The 16,142-nt window shown below is 40.3% G+C and overlaps 2 protein-coding genes across 2 annotated transcripts; one reads left to right on the top strand and one right to left on the bottom strand.

Annotated features, from left to right (window-relative positions):
* The first annotated feature begins 1,567 nt into the window (after positions 1-1,567).
* LOC103451032 (small ribosomal subunit protein uS19x) lies at positions 1,568-3,460 on the top strand. Its single transcript, XM_008390458.4, has 4 exons — positions 1,568-1,779; positions 1,912-2,060; positions 2,210-2,267; positions 3,014-3,460. The coding sequence occupies exons 1-4, from the start codon at positions 1,777-1,779 to the stop codon at positions 3,260-3,262; spliced, it is 459 nt and encodes a 152-aa protein (XP_008388680.1). The 5' UTR covers positions 1,568-1,776; the 3' UTR covers positions 3,263-3,460.
* Positions 3,461-3,514: 54 nt separating this feature from the next.
* LOC114820073 (probable WRKY transcription factor 74) lies at positions 3,515-4,858 on the bottom strand. Its single transcript, XM_029090147.2, has 3 exons — positions 4,120-4,858; positions 3,863-3,988; positions 3,515-3,791 (listed from the first exon to the last, which is right to left on the bottom strand). Exons 1-3 carry the CDS (start codon positions 4,803-4,805, stop codon positions 3,662-3,664), a joined length of 942 nt encoding a protein of 313 aa, XP_028945980.2. The 5' UTR covers positions 4,806-4,858; the 3' UTR covers positions 3,515-3,661.
* Between the last annotated feature and the right edge of the window lie 11,284 nt (positions 4,859-16,142).

The raw sequence follows: 16,142 nt of genomic DNA, 5'->3' as shown, positions 1-16,142 counted from the left end.
TTTCGATGAGTAACTCGCTCCTCAACGGGAATACCCATGTCGATAGCAAATGACTATCTGTGTTGGGGGGCACCCAGTTGATGGTTGACTTCCACATGGGTGATGAGCTCGTGTGCTTTAGTATATCTAGCCTCGTGGAACATCTCGAAGACCTTCTCATACTGCTCTTAAAGGATCTCATTCTTCATCGCTATCTTGTTGTTCTGAGCATCCAGCTCATCGACTTTAGCTTGAAGAGCAAACTTCTTTTGTTGCTTCGCACCAGGTGCAAGAAGGGTGTCATTCTGTGTGCTGTAGCTTCCTTCGCTCCCCATGTTGGAAAGGGATGCCTGGTCAAAAGAGAGTGTACGAATGGTGGAAACCAGTTTAACAAAGCTGAAGAGAGTGGGAATAAGTGTCGTTCCCACAAACGGCGCCAAATGTTGATGCACAAAATCAGTGGGGACTTTGGTACAACAGAAAATGTTAAGTTTGTGACCTTCGCTAGATTGTTCCGGTCACTAGTGTGGATAAGTATGCAAATGGATAACGACAGGGAAGCAAACACAAGATGTACGTGGTTCACCCAGATTGGCTACGTCCACGGAGTAGAAGAGTTCTCATTAATTGTGAAGGGCTTACACAAGTACATAGATTCAAGCTCTCATTTAGTGAGTACTAGTGAATGATTTAGTACAAATGACATTAGGAAATATTGTGAGAGAATGATCTCTATTTATAGAAGAGAGTTTCTAGTTTCATTATGACATTGACACGTGTCGTGTTGTGATTGGCTTCTGATGTTGACATGTGTCACGCTATGATTGGCTTTTGATGTCGACACGTGTCGCGCTGTGATTGGCCTCCTGGTCGGAGGGAAACTTTTCTGGGTCCTTGACGGTATAATGTTGACCGGTGCTCAGTAGTTTCAGGATTGGTCAAGTATGGTACAAACAAACTTTAACAAGAATCTGATTCTGATTCCTGCTCAATCCAATTCCTCCTCAATTCATTCCTCTCAATTTGATTACAGATTAGTAAACGCGCCATAAATGTGCATTCCCAATTTTCTATACTTGAAAAAAAAAAATACTCGCACAAAGAGTGTGTAATTGAATTTTTAGGATACCAATAATAGTTCCTTATAAAATTTGCAAAATATTCAAGTGTTTTTTATAAAGCACTTCTGTGATCTGAATTTTTTAAAATGTTTTTTTATAAAGCACTTATGTGACCTAAATTTTTTAAAATTTCGCAATCACTTTTTAAGTTTTTAACTATCATAAGGGGTTTGTTTTGAAGTGATTTTAAAATGATTGAAACCACTTGTAGTGAAAATATTTTTGAAACCAATTTTTATTAAAAATATAAAGAATTCTTGAAAAAGCACTTGAAAGATTTTCTGCAAGAAGCACATAATTAGTGCTTTTTGTAGGAAGAACTTCAAATGCTTTTGAAACCTAAAAATATTTTCTTTAAAAACACTTTCAATTATTTTTAAAACACTTCCGAACCAGCGATAAGGCGTATTGAACCTAATGAGAAGCAGACCAAACAAATAGGCCCAAAGTTGATAGGCAAGCCCGAGGGAGGACCAGAACGGACTCCATACGAGTACACTTTAAAATACGGATATTCGGGGCGGACCCGACTCCTCCGAAGCTCCACCAAATAATCCATTAAATCGGAGACCTTTATATACCCAGCCACAAAAACCCTAATCTATCCACTTCCTCTGCAACTCCACCAGTCGCCGACCTCTCTGCGGATTAGGGTTTCTCTTCGTCTTCGGCAAACATGGTGAGCTCAGACCTCTCTCTCTAACATTGCATTTCCCAATCAACCCTTTTATTTACTTCCAATTTTCTAACTTTTTTGTGCGATTTTTGCGGGAATCAATCTGACCGCTCGCGGTGGTTGTTTGTTGGTTAGGCGGATGTGGAGGCTGACGTTGCGGCGGCAGGAGTACCGAAGAAGAGGACGTTCAAGAAGTTCAGCTTCAGAGGCGTCGATTTGGATGCTCTTCTCGACATGTCGACTGATGAGCTTGTTAAGCTCTTTCCTGCTAGGGCTCGCAGAAGGTACGTACGGATTCTCCATTGGTATATAAATACGTATAAATACCTGTACTTGTATGTATATATGTATCTATTTGTACCTATAAGTCTTTGCAATTGGTTTTGGTTATGCTGAATGAAGTTCTGTTTTGGTGGGTGATGGATTGGTTCAGGTTCCAGAGAGGTTTGAAGAGAAAGCCAATGGCTTTGATCAAGAAGCTGCGCAAAGCGGTAAAATTTCGTGTCTTTCGGCCTTTGTTTCAGTTATTTTTCGCTTAATTTGGCAGACATTGTTTGGATTATTCAGTAACCGTTTGGTGTTTCGAATTACGGGTTTAAATTTGTGATCAATTAGTTGTCTTAATTCTCAGCTTATGAATTTCGAATACTTTATTGTGATGATTGAAAAGTTCGTATAGAACTAAACTAGAAATGAACGGAATTGAAATTCATTTTATCTTGGATTATATGAATTAGTTTAATATGAGCACGGAGTAGATGAACTTGTTTTTGTTTGTTTTTTCATCGGCATCGGTACCTTCATTAGAATCCTTAATTTATGTGAATCATGTTCTTGTACATATTGCACAATGCAACGATTTACCTTTTCTGCTACGAACATTTGTTCCAACTCTATTACCTTGCCATGTTTATTCATTTAAGACCAATCTTCTGATGCAGTGCAGTTTCTCGAATTTTAGAGTTGAATATGTCTTACCAGTGTGAGATTCTTGTCTTTGTATTCTACCAGAGGGTTTTCCATTAAAGTTGTTTATTTTTGCGCCTTAGTATTTCATGCTACAACAAATGGTTTCGCCTTAGTATTCTGTGTTTGGACTTCCGTTATGTTCGGGTGATTCTAGTAACTTTGTTAAGACCGAGTTTATCTTTGTTTGTATAAAGTGTTCGGATAAAATGTGCTTATAATTGTGAGTGTGTTTGTATTTATTGTTGGTTTTCGTTGTTTTTTGGAATAGAAAAGGGAGGCCCCACCTGGTGAGAAGCCGGAGCCAGTTAGAACTCACCTCAGGAACATGATCATTGTACCTGAAATGATTGGTAGCATCATTGGTGTGTACAATGGCAAGACCTTTAATCAGGTTGAGATTAAGCCTGAGATGATCAGTCATTATCTGGCTGAGTTCTCCATAAGCTACAAGCCTGTCAAGCACGGAAGGCCCGGTATTGGTGCTACTCACTCTTCCAGGTTCATTCCCCTTAAGTGAAGTTTCTACCTCCTCGATCACTTGTTCCTTCCTTAATCTGATGTTGAGCGGATTTTATTAAGTTTGGATTTGGATTTCCCGTCATGGATATCTTTTGAATGTTCTATCATTTTGTAAACAATGACAAAGTCGACCGGCTTGTAGGATCTTATCGGATAAAGTTTATTAGTTTCTGAATAATGTGTTTCTTGATGACTATCCAGTTCATGTCGTAGTAGAATTTTTATTTCCGTAAGGAGGCTTCAAAAGAAGTGAACGTTAAAAATAGTGCTTTTCATCAACTCCAAGTTACATTTCACAAGAAATACTTGTTAGCCTATGTTTGCCCTGTAAAGATGCTCTTCACGGCTAGAACTTTCTTGCAGTGGGATGTCTGTGGCGGTATTTCAAGCCAATGCCTTACCAGGCCGATTGTGAATGCTTATGCTCGCCTTGGTAGGTGACTACGAGCATCGAAGGGTCTTCAAGGCATCTCTCTACACGTTTCCTCGCAGGACAGCCTCTTATGCTGCTGCATTTGTAGCATCCCCTACATCAAAACCCTTCATGGTCAGATTGGAAACCACCATAAAAACTACAGCTTGTCTGAGTAACCGTTACCTCGGATACAAGGAGCCCTTGATCGGCTTCTGCCCGTACTTCCTCCACGAATACTCATCGGATGGAATGTCTGAAATCTTGTCACTAATGGCAGGGACCTTATAAGATCTTTTCTCCTTCAGTTTCCTGTTAACAAAACAACATTAATCTTACTAATCAAATAATGAATACCCGCAAACATGAGTGCACTCGAGTTATAACCCTTAACTTGCAATTTTGATTAATTTAAAGTAGAATGTCTCTTAATCAAAACTCGCCTCTTCTTTGGAAAATGGCATTTGCCACTGCTGCGACATTCCGCACTCCCATTTTCCACCACACCAACGCACCTCCTTTGCTGCTGGGAAATCTGACCGGGAACTCGAGGCACACCACCTATTAACCGAAAGGAATCTCTGCCGGTGGTGGCGGCACAGCCGCCTATGCTCAAACATGACATGAACGATCTGGCCGACGTCGTGGAGGTTTTGCAGCTAGAGCTAGACCTATCAAATGCAAGGTTGATGCCACTGTTTCTCCCAGAGAACACCATTTCATCCCTATATTTCACCCGCTGGGGGTGAAACTGTAATTTTGTTCTCTCTTCCTGGTGCTGTTGCAAAGTTTTTGTTTTGGGAACTGGGCTTCCAAGAAAAACTTTTTCTTTGTGAGGGGTTTTAGGGAAAGTAGGAGGGAGTAACTGGAGGGGTTTTGGTGAAATATCTGAATAATTAGGGCCATCTAAGAAGATATTGTGAGGGAGAGGTAGTGGATTTAAGTTTTTCTTCAACTTTCTCACTCTTCCTCTTCCATGGCTGAGGAGAGAGAGAACTCTCTTGAACTTGAACACTGCCACCTCAGTCTCCGCCTGCAAATGTTTACATGGTTTTGGTTTCCACAAGAGATTCAGAACTCTGTGGCAGCTCTCAACTGCTGCTTTGTTAGCTGCCTCAACCTCCTCCATTCTCTCTCTCTCTCTCTCTCTCTCTCTCTCTCTCTCTCCCTTTCTAAATTCTAAAAACCTTGTCAAAACCAGATTGAGAAGTACCCAAGAGAGAGAAAAGGTTGGGGGTTTTAGTTTTCCAAGAAGCTTCCAAACTAAAAACGAAATAATTATCAGACGACCTGGTACATGCCCTCGAGTTTTTACTGTTTTGGGTTTACTGTGGCTTTGAAAATTTACCGAAAGTACAGTACCGAGTACTGCCATCCATGCTTTATTGAGCGCGTATAGATGTCCTATCTGATCTCTCTTGCTTGCTGCACTATCTACCATAGCCGTTGCAGACTGTAAGGCATGCAGCGACGTCGATAGACGTGGCGGCATATGATGCATTTTGAGACAATGTGGTGCATACGACCCCTTCATCGTTTAGCTGCCGTACTCGCTTACACGATTATGTCTTGCAACTATTTCATTACGTAACAAAGTTTTTATTAGAAGGGTAATTCACGTTTTAAACACACAAGAATCATTGATTGATCGGGTTGCAAGAGAGAATCTCTCTACAATAAGAGGACTCAAGTTATTTGGTCGGAATCACTGTGGGAGACGAAACTTCGATAAGAATGTCTAACGAAAACAATTCTCACACTAAATGAGATTGTAGTGAAATTTAAGTTAAACCAGAGAATTTCCCACAAATGAGTCAACATAATTAGGATGCCCTTACACAAGCTTTTCTCTGTTCATCTGCACATGCGATCATCTGCACATGTGAAAGTAACACCACCTATCGATCCCAAGATTTTCTCCTTGTAGTCTTTGGCCTTTTTTTTGCCACACTTTTTTTTTAAGTTTTTAACTAATTTTCAATGAATTGAAATGAGAAATTTACAAGGACATCATACTTTGAAGACATTTTTTTGGAGACAGATTTGAAGACATTATTGATCAAATATTAACGGCATATCAACAAAATTATGAAAAGTGATCATTTCAATAACTGAGTTTTGTCAGACCAATGCATTTTTCAGTTATCTAATTGATAAAATTTGAGGTGACAGTTTAGTGCTTAAGGTAGTGGCAAATGTTGGAAATTCAATTAGGTTAGATAATGATCTTGTGATCAACTTGTGGTTATTGTTCAAGTAAGATCTAGTAAATTGATTAATTGATTAGTGGTGGTGCTATTTACACTTTTTTTTTTTTTACATTTCACATACACATCTTTCAATTTTTTGTTGTCGGATTGAATGAAATGAAGAGGATCAAAAGACATAAATTAACAAGAAGCGTGTAGGAGGTAAAACAGGTGTGCGGATAGCACTACCATTGATTAATTGCTTAGTTAATGAGTTTTTTTCACTTGGAATCCTCAATATAATAGTTGGTGTATTGGGGCGTGCTCTCGACATACTGAAAAATCTCTCCCTTAATAAAATAGTTGTTGTTAATCAAATGGAAAAGTGAAATGCATAATCTAGGTGTTAGGCAAATGAAAACTGGCCTAGTAAATTATTGGTGATCCAAAAGTCACACACCTTTTAGAATTTTTCGGTGGATAGATGATTTTGAAATGACATTAGTAGAGGAAGAATTTGGTCATCTTGCTCTAATCGTTGATATGATGGGTTAATTTATTTATAATAATTCTCGTAGGAAGTCTTTCAAAATGAAAAGCAAGTTTATAATCTTGTGTTAGTGGAGTATAATCAAAAGTCGCATGTATAAATTATCACATAAAATATGATTAATGGGGCAAATAAGCAATGATTGAGATGCCAATACACTAAAGAGATGTGAAAATAAATTTGTATTGAATTCGTCATTAACGAAATTAACCTAGTTCCAACATAATGCTGCAACTGTTCTTAGACGGGACTACACTGGTTCCAACATAGTTCTGTCATTTCCCATTTGCATTTAGGTATCGTTTGGTATGCAGAAAGGACGGGACAGGACGGGACAGAACGGAGAGGGAGCAAAGATGCCCTTGGATGGAAACAAGGAGGAAGAAGAAGGAGATGGAGAGGTTATAATTTTGTGTTCCACGGATGTGGAACGATTCATTCCAAGGGGATGAGGCGAAACGAAAATTCACCCAAAATTTGTCCCGCGGAACAGCGTGTTCCACCCGTTTTAGGTGCACCAAACGTGGGATGGAACGCTTCGTCCCACTCTGTTCCGTCCCGTCCCACGTACCAAACGGTACCTTAAGGACAATTCGATTTTCCCTCTCTTCCTATCGATAGTATAAAAAAAGTGACTTAGAATAATGGGTCTAATGCGTCCTGAATTCAAACCGTCCTCCTTTTTTGGTATACATTAACGTAGAATATTAATTTTACTAAAAAAGCAAGTGTATTTTTGCTCACCATTCTTAAATGATAGTAATGCTCACCACCTTTGTGACCATTGAATGAGTTTAAATTTTGAGATTTTTGTCTATACACTACACAGATTGCGATATTTAAAATAATCTAACAATGATACATAGGGTGTTGAGTCTGTTGAACGAGTTTAAATTTTGAAATTTATGTCTATCCACTACACAGATTGCAATATTTAAAATCATCTAACAATGACAAATAGGGTGTTGAGCCCATTGAACGAGTTTAAAATTTTAAATGTAGGTCTATCCACTACACAGATTGTGATATTTAAAATCATCTAATGCTAATAAATAGGATGATGAGTATCACCACCACTCGTGGTGAGCAAAAATATTTCCAAAAAAAAAAAGTGAGTCAAAAGTGTAAACATGAATTGGGCTCATGGAAATTCATATGCTCCACTACTAAGTCAAAGCCAATATGTTTTAACTACATCTCTATTAAGTAACCGGGGAAAGGGATCCTCTCCGGATCCCTTCCACCAAATCCACCCAATCAATCAATTCGGGCTCTTGAAATTTGATCCAACGGCTACAATCAGGGGTCCCTTTAAAAGTTATAATAACTTTAGCCGTTTGATCAAATTTCAAGGGTCCGGATTAGGTGATTGGATGAATTTGGTGGAAGAGATTCGGAGAGGATCCCTTTCCAAGTAACCGGGACTATATAAAGGTTTTATTGTAAAAGGAAAAAAAAAAACGAAGGGGATTTTAATAAATGGCTAATTAAATTCAATTTGGACTGTTTGCAAATGCAGTTGTATGTATCTATTGGAAGTCAGTTGATGCTGGATGTGGATTATTTAAAATAATTAGATAAATGGCTAATTAGTTGATTTAATGGAATTTATCTGTGTTTTTGATCCTAAATATAGGAGCATAATCTACACTATATTCTAAACTGTGGGTAGAGAGTAGGGTTTGAACGCGGGATGCAGTGGGTTGAAGCGGAAGGCCGAATCCACCAGGGCAATAGGGTCACATATTAGAATTGAAATACTGGGAAGTGAAATGTTGGTCCTTGTGTAATACTGTTTGGGTGCGTTTGTTTGAGCTCACTAGCATTCACTAGACTAGATTGGATTAAGTGGGACTGCAGTGCTGTGTTTGTTCCACGCCCGGACAAGCTTTAATGAGACTCGCCCCGACTAACCAAGACTAACGGCTTCGCTAAAGGGTCTTCACGAGACCCCTCGAAATCGGCCGGATTGCTAAGACCAACTCCTTGCTTCGCCCATCTCCTCTTCCTACTTGTTCCTTGCAAAATTTGAAACCCAAATCCCATTTACCAACTCTGCTCTGCTTCGCCCCTCATATACCATTTTCAAACCTAAATCCCTCAAAATTCGAAAACAAAAAAGGAAAAAAAATTATGCACTCTTTCCATTCTCAAACCCAGATCCAAACCCAAAATTTGATACAAAAAAAAAAACAAAACAAAAACAAAAACAAAATCGTTGTGCGTATGAAACGCACAGCAATCGTCCATTCACACATGCACAAGAGCCATTCTAATTACACATGCACTCCAGACTGCCTAATCGCAGACCATCGTCGTTGACGCCGGAGAAGTAGAACGACGAGTACCCATATGACTCAAACTCTGATATGGGTTTGATTTGCCAATTGCGTCTTAGAAAAATTAGAAAAAGAAACAAGGGAGATGAACAGAGAAAAATAGGAAGAAAAATGTGGAGATGAAAGCGGAGAGGGACAAAGAAAAAGAGGGATTAGGACGGAGAAACAGAGGGAGTGGGGAGGAAAAAGAGGGAGAGGACGGAGCAAAGAAATAGGAAATAGGAAATAGGAAGCACTACAGACGGAGGTTTCTAGAGAGGAAAAATATAGTCAAAAGTAGGAATAAAATAATAATAAATCTGAATTAATAATATAAAATAATAATTATTAGTGAATTAAATAATTTAATATTAGAATTTGTTATTGTTTTTAGTTTTTAGTCCGACACTACACCAAACGCTTCACTAAGTTAGTCTAACTTAGTCTAGTCTAAGCCAGTCCAGCTTAGTCCCCAAAGCTAATCCAGTCCGAGATAGTCCGACGCAACAAACACACCCTTTGAGACCAATTCTACCTTCCTTTTAACATTTGGATCACCGGCTTCAATTTTGCACGAAAGTGCTACGCGAAAATATTTACATGTTAATGGAGTTTTTATGTGATTTACATGTATTTTGCGTCTATATGGTCTCTTTCGTTCACTAGTCTGAGGCGAGGCATTTTGCATCAATGTATCAGCATAAATGCTGTAAAAACAGTATATCATAAAATAACACAAGCACTGGTATTTGCAACTAGGAAAACATGAACTTTTGCAGTGTCCTGGTGACCCCGTACGTGGCGTCTGTTTTAAGTTCTGCAGATGTTTAAGCCTTTACATTTCAGAGGCATTTTCTCTTTTTTTGGTTGGTTCTTATGAGGCAATTGAGCTTCATGTCACCCATTTTTTATTTAGGACTTAAACATCAATTTTAGTCCGGGACTCCGAGTTTGCATCTCATTGCAAATGCGTATTGAGATTTCTTCATTCAGTTTGGTTGTATTTGGCATGGTATTGATATCAGTCGAATATGGTGTGCCATGTCTTATTTATAGCTTTTGGGGCTCTATTCACTTGGTGTTCTGGTGCCCTCGGATGCTGATGTATCCTAGACTCCTAAGTAAGTGAGTTACTACTCACTTGTGCCATTTCCGTTTCCTGCTATATTTAAATCTAAATTCCTTGTATTTGTGCAATAATTTTGTTTCTCAAAAAAATTGTGCAATATTCTCTTGTTTAATGCGGTGTCACGAAATTTATGTTTATTCGGGAGTTGAGGATTTAGTTTCTGTTTCTTATTAGTTGTGTTTTAGCTGTTTTCTGAGCAGTTATTCAGTAGATTTTTTTTATAGGAAAACTAATGAAAAGGGCTTGAAAACTTTGAGTTTTAACGATAAGGACAAAATAAAGGGTACAATGAATAGTACTAAGATTGACTTTTTAGTGTAAAAATGTGGTTTTTCGTTAAAGTGAACAGTACCAGGAGTTTTTCGTTAAAGTTCCTTTTTTTTTTCCTCATGTAGTTTGCTTTCTGCGGAGTATAGTCTACTTAAGTTATGTATCGATTCTCTGAAATCAGTCTTAGATCTTGACCTGGTTTACCTTCTGTGGAGTTATTTGGAAACTGGTTACATGCTTATGTGGGTTTGGAACCCTAGTCCTTTGAGAATGCTAATTTGAAAATAAATTCTAACTGGTTTTGATCGGAGATATTTTGCGATATACGTCTTTGTTCCATTTTCATTTTGTTGGTTGTTTCAGCGATTTTCTTAACGCCCTGAAATTTTATACGTATTTTCTCAATGTCCTTGTATTTTTTACGTAGTTTTTTTGGTGAAGATTTTTTGTTACGTATTTCTGAGTTTAGATTTGTTCTGAAGAGATGCTTGATGGAACTTTGGTCGGGTGAATTTGTAGTTTTCAACGTCACCGTCGCAGATCAATGTCCAGTTTATTGAGTCCCAATCGTCCAAGCATAGCAGTGCATTTTGAATCATCTGGATCGATCAAGTCATCATAACACAATTTCGTTTAATATGGTTGTAATAAAACATTGAACGTACAATAACTAATTTGGAAGCCAAATGACCAGAGCCAAATGAACAGTAAGGCTTAATATTGTAGAGTTAGATGGAGCCCTCGAAGAGGTTCCTAAAATTAGGTTATTGGACGACAACCATCAACTCAATGGTTTGGTCCAAACAGCAAAATATCACCTAAGGGGGGAGGGCGGGGGGTGGGGAAGCTATAATTTATGCTCGACTTTTAGCGGCGACTTTCTTAACCGCTGCAAAACAACTATTTTGGGACGACTAGTGACAACTTATATCGTTGTAAAAGATATTTTAAGTTTTTTTATCTGTGCAATTAAATTCAGTAGTTGAGTTCTTCATATCCACCCTTATATGAGAACGTATCTTTGAAATAAAATAAGTTACCCTCCAATGAGGCTTATGTCTCCATGGAATTGACTTAAACCTTGTTTTTAACACCCACAAATTTTGCACCGGCTGATTTTCTTTAAAATGGTCACAAAAAGTCTGAAAGTCGCCGCTAAAAATACAAAATCGCCGCAATAGATGCAAAACCGTCATTTTAAACTTAGACTTGCTAACTTTCTGCTGATTCTAGTGTTTTTGCTTCTGTTTTCTTCAAGATATTTATCTTCCTCCCCTTAAATACAACGGGGAGTTCAGTAAAATCATGAAAGAACTATTTTACGTCTCATTTTCTAGATGTTATATCTGCAATCAAATAGCTTATGAAGTATGTTTATTTGCTACTAATGCTACTGGGAATCATGGCATGTTTCCCAATCTATTATCTGAAGCATGCATGCGAGACGTTGCAACCAAATTACACCCTTTTAATCTTGGAGTAGCTCTCACAACAAGAATTCGCAAAGCCATCCGTGTAGCGCGATGTATCTACAAAGTCGAGCAAAACAATCGTAAATAGTTTAACAACTTAAACACATATATACCTGCAGAAGCAAGTTTGGAATCCATATTTGCGGTGGTGATGGAGTCATCAATATCAGCTTGAGCTATAGCGAGCACAAGCATGCACATCAACAACAACAACAACAACAACAAAGCCTTTTCCCACTAAGTGGGGTCGGCTATATGAATCCTAGAACGCCATTGCGCTCGGTTTTGTGTCATGCCCTCCGTTAGATCCAAGTACTCTAAGTCTTTTCTTAGAGTCTCTTCCAAAGTTTTCCTAGGTCTTCCTCTACCCCTTCGGCCCTGAACCTCTGTCCCGTAGTCACATCTTCGAACCGGAGCGTCAGTCGGCCTTCTTTGCACATGTCCAAATCACCAGAGCCGATTTTCTCTCATCTTTCCTACAATTTCGGCTACTCCTACTTTACCTCGGATATCCTAATTCCCAATCTTATCCTTTCTCGTGTGCCCACACATCCCACGAAGCATCCTCATCTCCGCTACACCCATTTTGTGTACGTGTTGATGCTTCACCACCCAACATTCTCTGCCATACAACATCGCTGGCCTTATTGCCGTCCTATAAAATTTTCCCTTGAGCTTCAGTGGCCTACGACGGTCACACAACACGCCGGATGCACTCTTTCCATCCAGCTCGTATTCTATGGTTGAGATCTCCATCTAATTCTCCGTTCTCTTGCAAGATAGATCCTAGGTAACGAAAACGGTCGCTTTTTGTGATCTTCGCTAGATTGCTCCGGTCATTAGTGTGGATAAGTATATAAATGGATAGAGATAGGAAAGCAAACACAAGATGTACGTGGTTCACCCAGATTGGCTACGCCCACGGAATAGAAGAGTTCTCATTAATTGTGAAGGGTTTACACAAGTACATAGGTTCAAGCTCTCCTTTAGTGAGTACGAGTGAATGATTTAGTACAAATGACATTAGGAAATATTGTGGGATAATGATCTCGTAATCATGAAACTTCTAAGTATCGGAGTGTGGTGTCGTCTTGACTTGCCTTATCTGTCTCATAGGTAGATGTGGCATCTTCTCTGGAAGTACTCTTCCTCCATCCAGGGGTGGTATCTTTAACTGGTGGAGATGCACAAGGTAATGTATCAATTTCACTTGAAGCTTACTTGTAGTTTCAGGCTTGGTCAAGCGCGATACAAACCATGTAGTAGGAGTCCCCCAAGTCGCCGAGCTAGGGGGTCTGCTGAAAGAGGTGACAGACAAGGTAAGCAATCAGAGCTCCGACTGATTGTTCACCTTCTCCCCATCTTGCAGCAGCATGAAGGATAAAGAGAAGAAAAATGAGAAGAGATGATATGAGATACTTTTGCTTTTGAAGAAGTAACTTTCCACAGGTTTATTCTTGAACTGAGCTGGAGGGTTTTCTGGTTTCCTCCAGAGTATAAGGCCGACTGAAGAATTTGAGGGTCAAAACAAGTCCATCAAATCTAGAGTACGTTCCACCCTGCTGATATGGGATACTTTTGCTTTTGACAGAGTAATGGATGTATCGGCACGTGTGCTGTTACGCTTGTCTCCACATGCTTCCTTGTATCCTTCGCACTTGCCCTATCTGTTCCTCAAGCAGATGCGGAATCTTCCCTGGAAACATAAGATGATGAAGATGAGTACTCGAGAGCAATGCCAGGTAAGTAATCAGGTAAGGGGTTCCAGGCAGTCAGTTCCTGGCTGGAAGCTTGATTCCAAGTACTGACTGATTGCTCTCTTTCTCCTTGTCTTGCAGGTAAAAACAAGGCCAAAAGAAAAAACAGGGAAAAAGCATGATATGGGATACTCTTGCTTTTAACCCTGATGATATGAGATATTCTTGCTCTAGTATAGCTTGTTTGCAGAGGTATTATCGGGGGGAAAGAAAGCTGAATATTTCGAAAGGCTTTGTTGGGAGTGCCCTCTCAGATATGATGAAGGGTTGAGCATTTTTGCAAGTCTGCCTGTCCGTTGGGGATGGAGGTCGACATATATAGGAGTCTCCCTAACAACAAGTAGTAATGCTATTCCTTTACCCTGCTTGGTCATAGCACGGTAGTGGGAGCTGCCAGTTTCACATGTTTTAACTCTGTCAGAGCACTTTGAAAAAGTGGTCTGTGGTATCTGGCTCTCGAGATTCGGAGAACGATGCCTCTTCGATTTTTGAGAAAGCAATCATGCTGGGGGTCTGACTCTCGAGATTCGGAGAGCAGTGTCTCTTCGATTTTTGAGGAAGTAATCATGTTGGGAGTCTGGCTCTCGAGATTAGGAAGGCGGTGCCTCTTCGATTTTGGAGCAAGCAATCTTGTTGGGAGTGTTGTCTCGAATGTGAGTAAAGGTTGGACATGTTTGCTAGTCTACCTTGCCACGAAGCACAAAGGTTGACACACAGGGACTTTCCAATTATCCAGCAATGGTACTGTTCCTTTACCCTCTCTTCGATTTTGAGAAAGTAGTCATGTTGGGAGTCTGGCTCTCGAGATTCGGAAGACGGTGCCTCTTCGATTTTGGAGCAAGCAATCTTGTTGGGACTGTTTTCTCGAATGTGAGTAAAGGTTGGGCATGTTTGCTAGTCTACCTTGCCACGAAGCACAGAGGTTGACACACAGGGACTTTCCAATTATCCAGCAGTGGTACTGTTCCTTTACCCTTGTGGGTAATAATATGGTAGCTAGACCTTCAAAATTTATGTGTCTAAACTTTGTTAGTGCTGTTTCTTTGCTATTCTTTTACCTTTCTTGGTCAGAGCGATGTAGTGGGAGCTGCAAGCTTCACGTGCTCAACTTTGGCAGAGAACTTTGGCAAAGTGATCTGTGGTACCCATGAGTTATTGTTGCGTGTGGGAAGTGGGTGATTGAACAGTAAGATTCATGTGCTTTCTACTTCACCAGAAGTCTTCGACAAAATGCCCATAATTTCTGCAAAGCTGAGTGTGCGTGTGACAGGTGCTGACAAGGCTAGAAAAGTAGGTGCCTCTTCGATTTCTGAGATCGGCCCTCGTGGTCTCTGAGCAGCCCAGCTTTTGAGAAAGCGAGCGCCTCTTCGATTGATTCGGAGAACGGTGCCTCACCGATTTTTGAGAAAGCAATCATGCTGGGGGTCTGGCTCTCGAGATTCGGGGAGCAGTGTCTCTTCGATTTTTGAGAAAGTAATCATGTTGGGAGAGTGGCTCTCGAGATTCGGAGGGTGGTGCCTCTTCGATTTTGGAGCAAGCAATCTTGTTGGGAGTGTTTTCTCGAATGTGAGTAAAGGTTGGGCATGTTTGCTAGTCTACCTTGCCACGAAGCACAAAGGTTGACACACAGGGACTTTCCAATTATCCAGCAATGGTACTGTTCCTTTACCCGCTCTTCGATTTTTAAGAAAGTAGTCATGTTAGGAGTCTGGCTCTTTAGATTCGGAGGACGGTGCCTCTTCGATTTTGGAGCAAGCAATCTTATTGGGAGTGTTTTCTCGAATGTGAGTAAAGGTTGGGCATGTTTGCTAGTCTACCTTGCCACGAAGCACAGAGGTTGACATACATGGACTTTCCAATTATCCAGCAGTGGTACTGTTCCTTTACCCTTGTGGGTAATAATATGGTAGCTAGACCTTCAAAATTTATGGGTCTAAACTTTGTTAGTGCTGTTTCTTTGCTATTCTTTTACCCTTCTTGGTCAGAGCGATGTAGTGGGAGCTGCAAGCTTCACGTGCTCAACTTTGGCAGAGAACTTTGGCAAAGTTATCTGTGGTACCCATGAGCTATTGTTGCGTGTGGGAAGTGGGTGATTGAACAGTAAGATTCATGTGTTTTCTACTTCCCCAGAAGTCTTTGACAGAATGCCCATAATTTCCGCAAAGCTGAGTGTGCGTGTGACAGGTGCTGACAAGGCTGGAAAAGTAGGTGCCTCTTCGATTTCTGAGATCGGCCCTCGTGGTCTCTAGGGAGCCCAGCTTTTGAGAAAGCGAGCGCCTCTTCGATTTCTGAGATCGGCCTTCGTGGTCTTTGAGCAGCCCAACTTTTGAGAAAGCAAACGGCTCTTCGATTTCTGAGATCAACCCTCGTGATCTCTAAGCAGCCCAACTTTTGAGAAAGCAAACGCCTCTTCGATTTCTGAGCAGGCGCCTCTTTGATTTCTGAAGCTCCGTCGAGTGCAGATTTTTATAGAGGCTGGCATTAAGTTCCAAAGCACACTTGAATCTCCACCAGTAGAAGCTTCATTCTTGCACTTCTAATATCTTGATTTGTCCGACCTCTTCTCTCTTCAACACCTTTGAAAATGTCTGGCCCCTCCGACCGTCGTTTTGACTTGAACCTTGTTGAAGAGGCAGCCCCGCCTTCTCCAGACAACATATGGCGCCCATCCTTCGTCTCCCCAACTGGTCCTCTTACCGTTGGGGATTCCGTGATGAAGAATGATATGACCGCTGCGGTGGTGGCCAGGAACCTTCTCACTCCCAAAGATAACAGACTACT

This window comes from Malus domestica, chromosome 12 (genome assembly GCF_042453785.1).
Source record: "Malus domestica chromosome 12, GDT2T_hap1".
NCBI classification, from domain to species: Eukaryota; Viridiplantae; Streptophyta; class Magnoliopsida; order Rosales; family Rosaceae; genus Malus; species Malus domestica.
The sequence above is the reverse complement of the archived record's forward strand: the minus strand, read 5'-3'. Positions and strand labels throughout refer to the sequence as shown.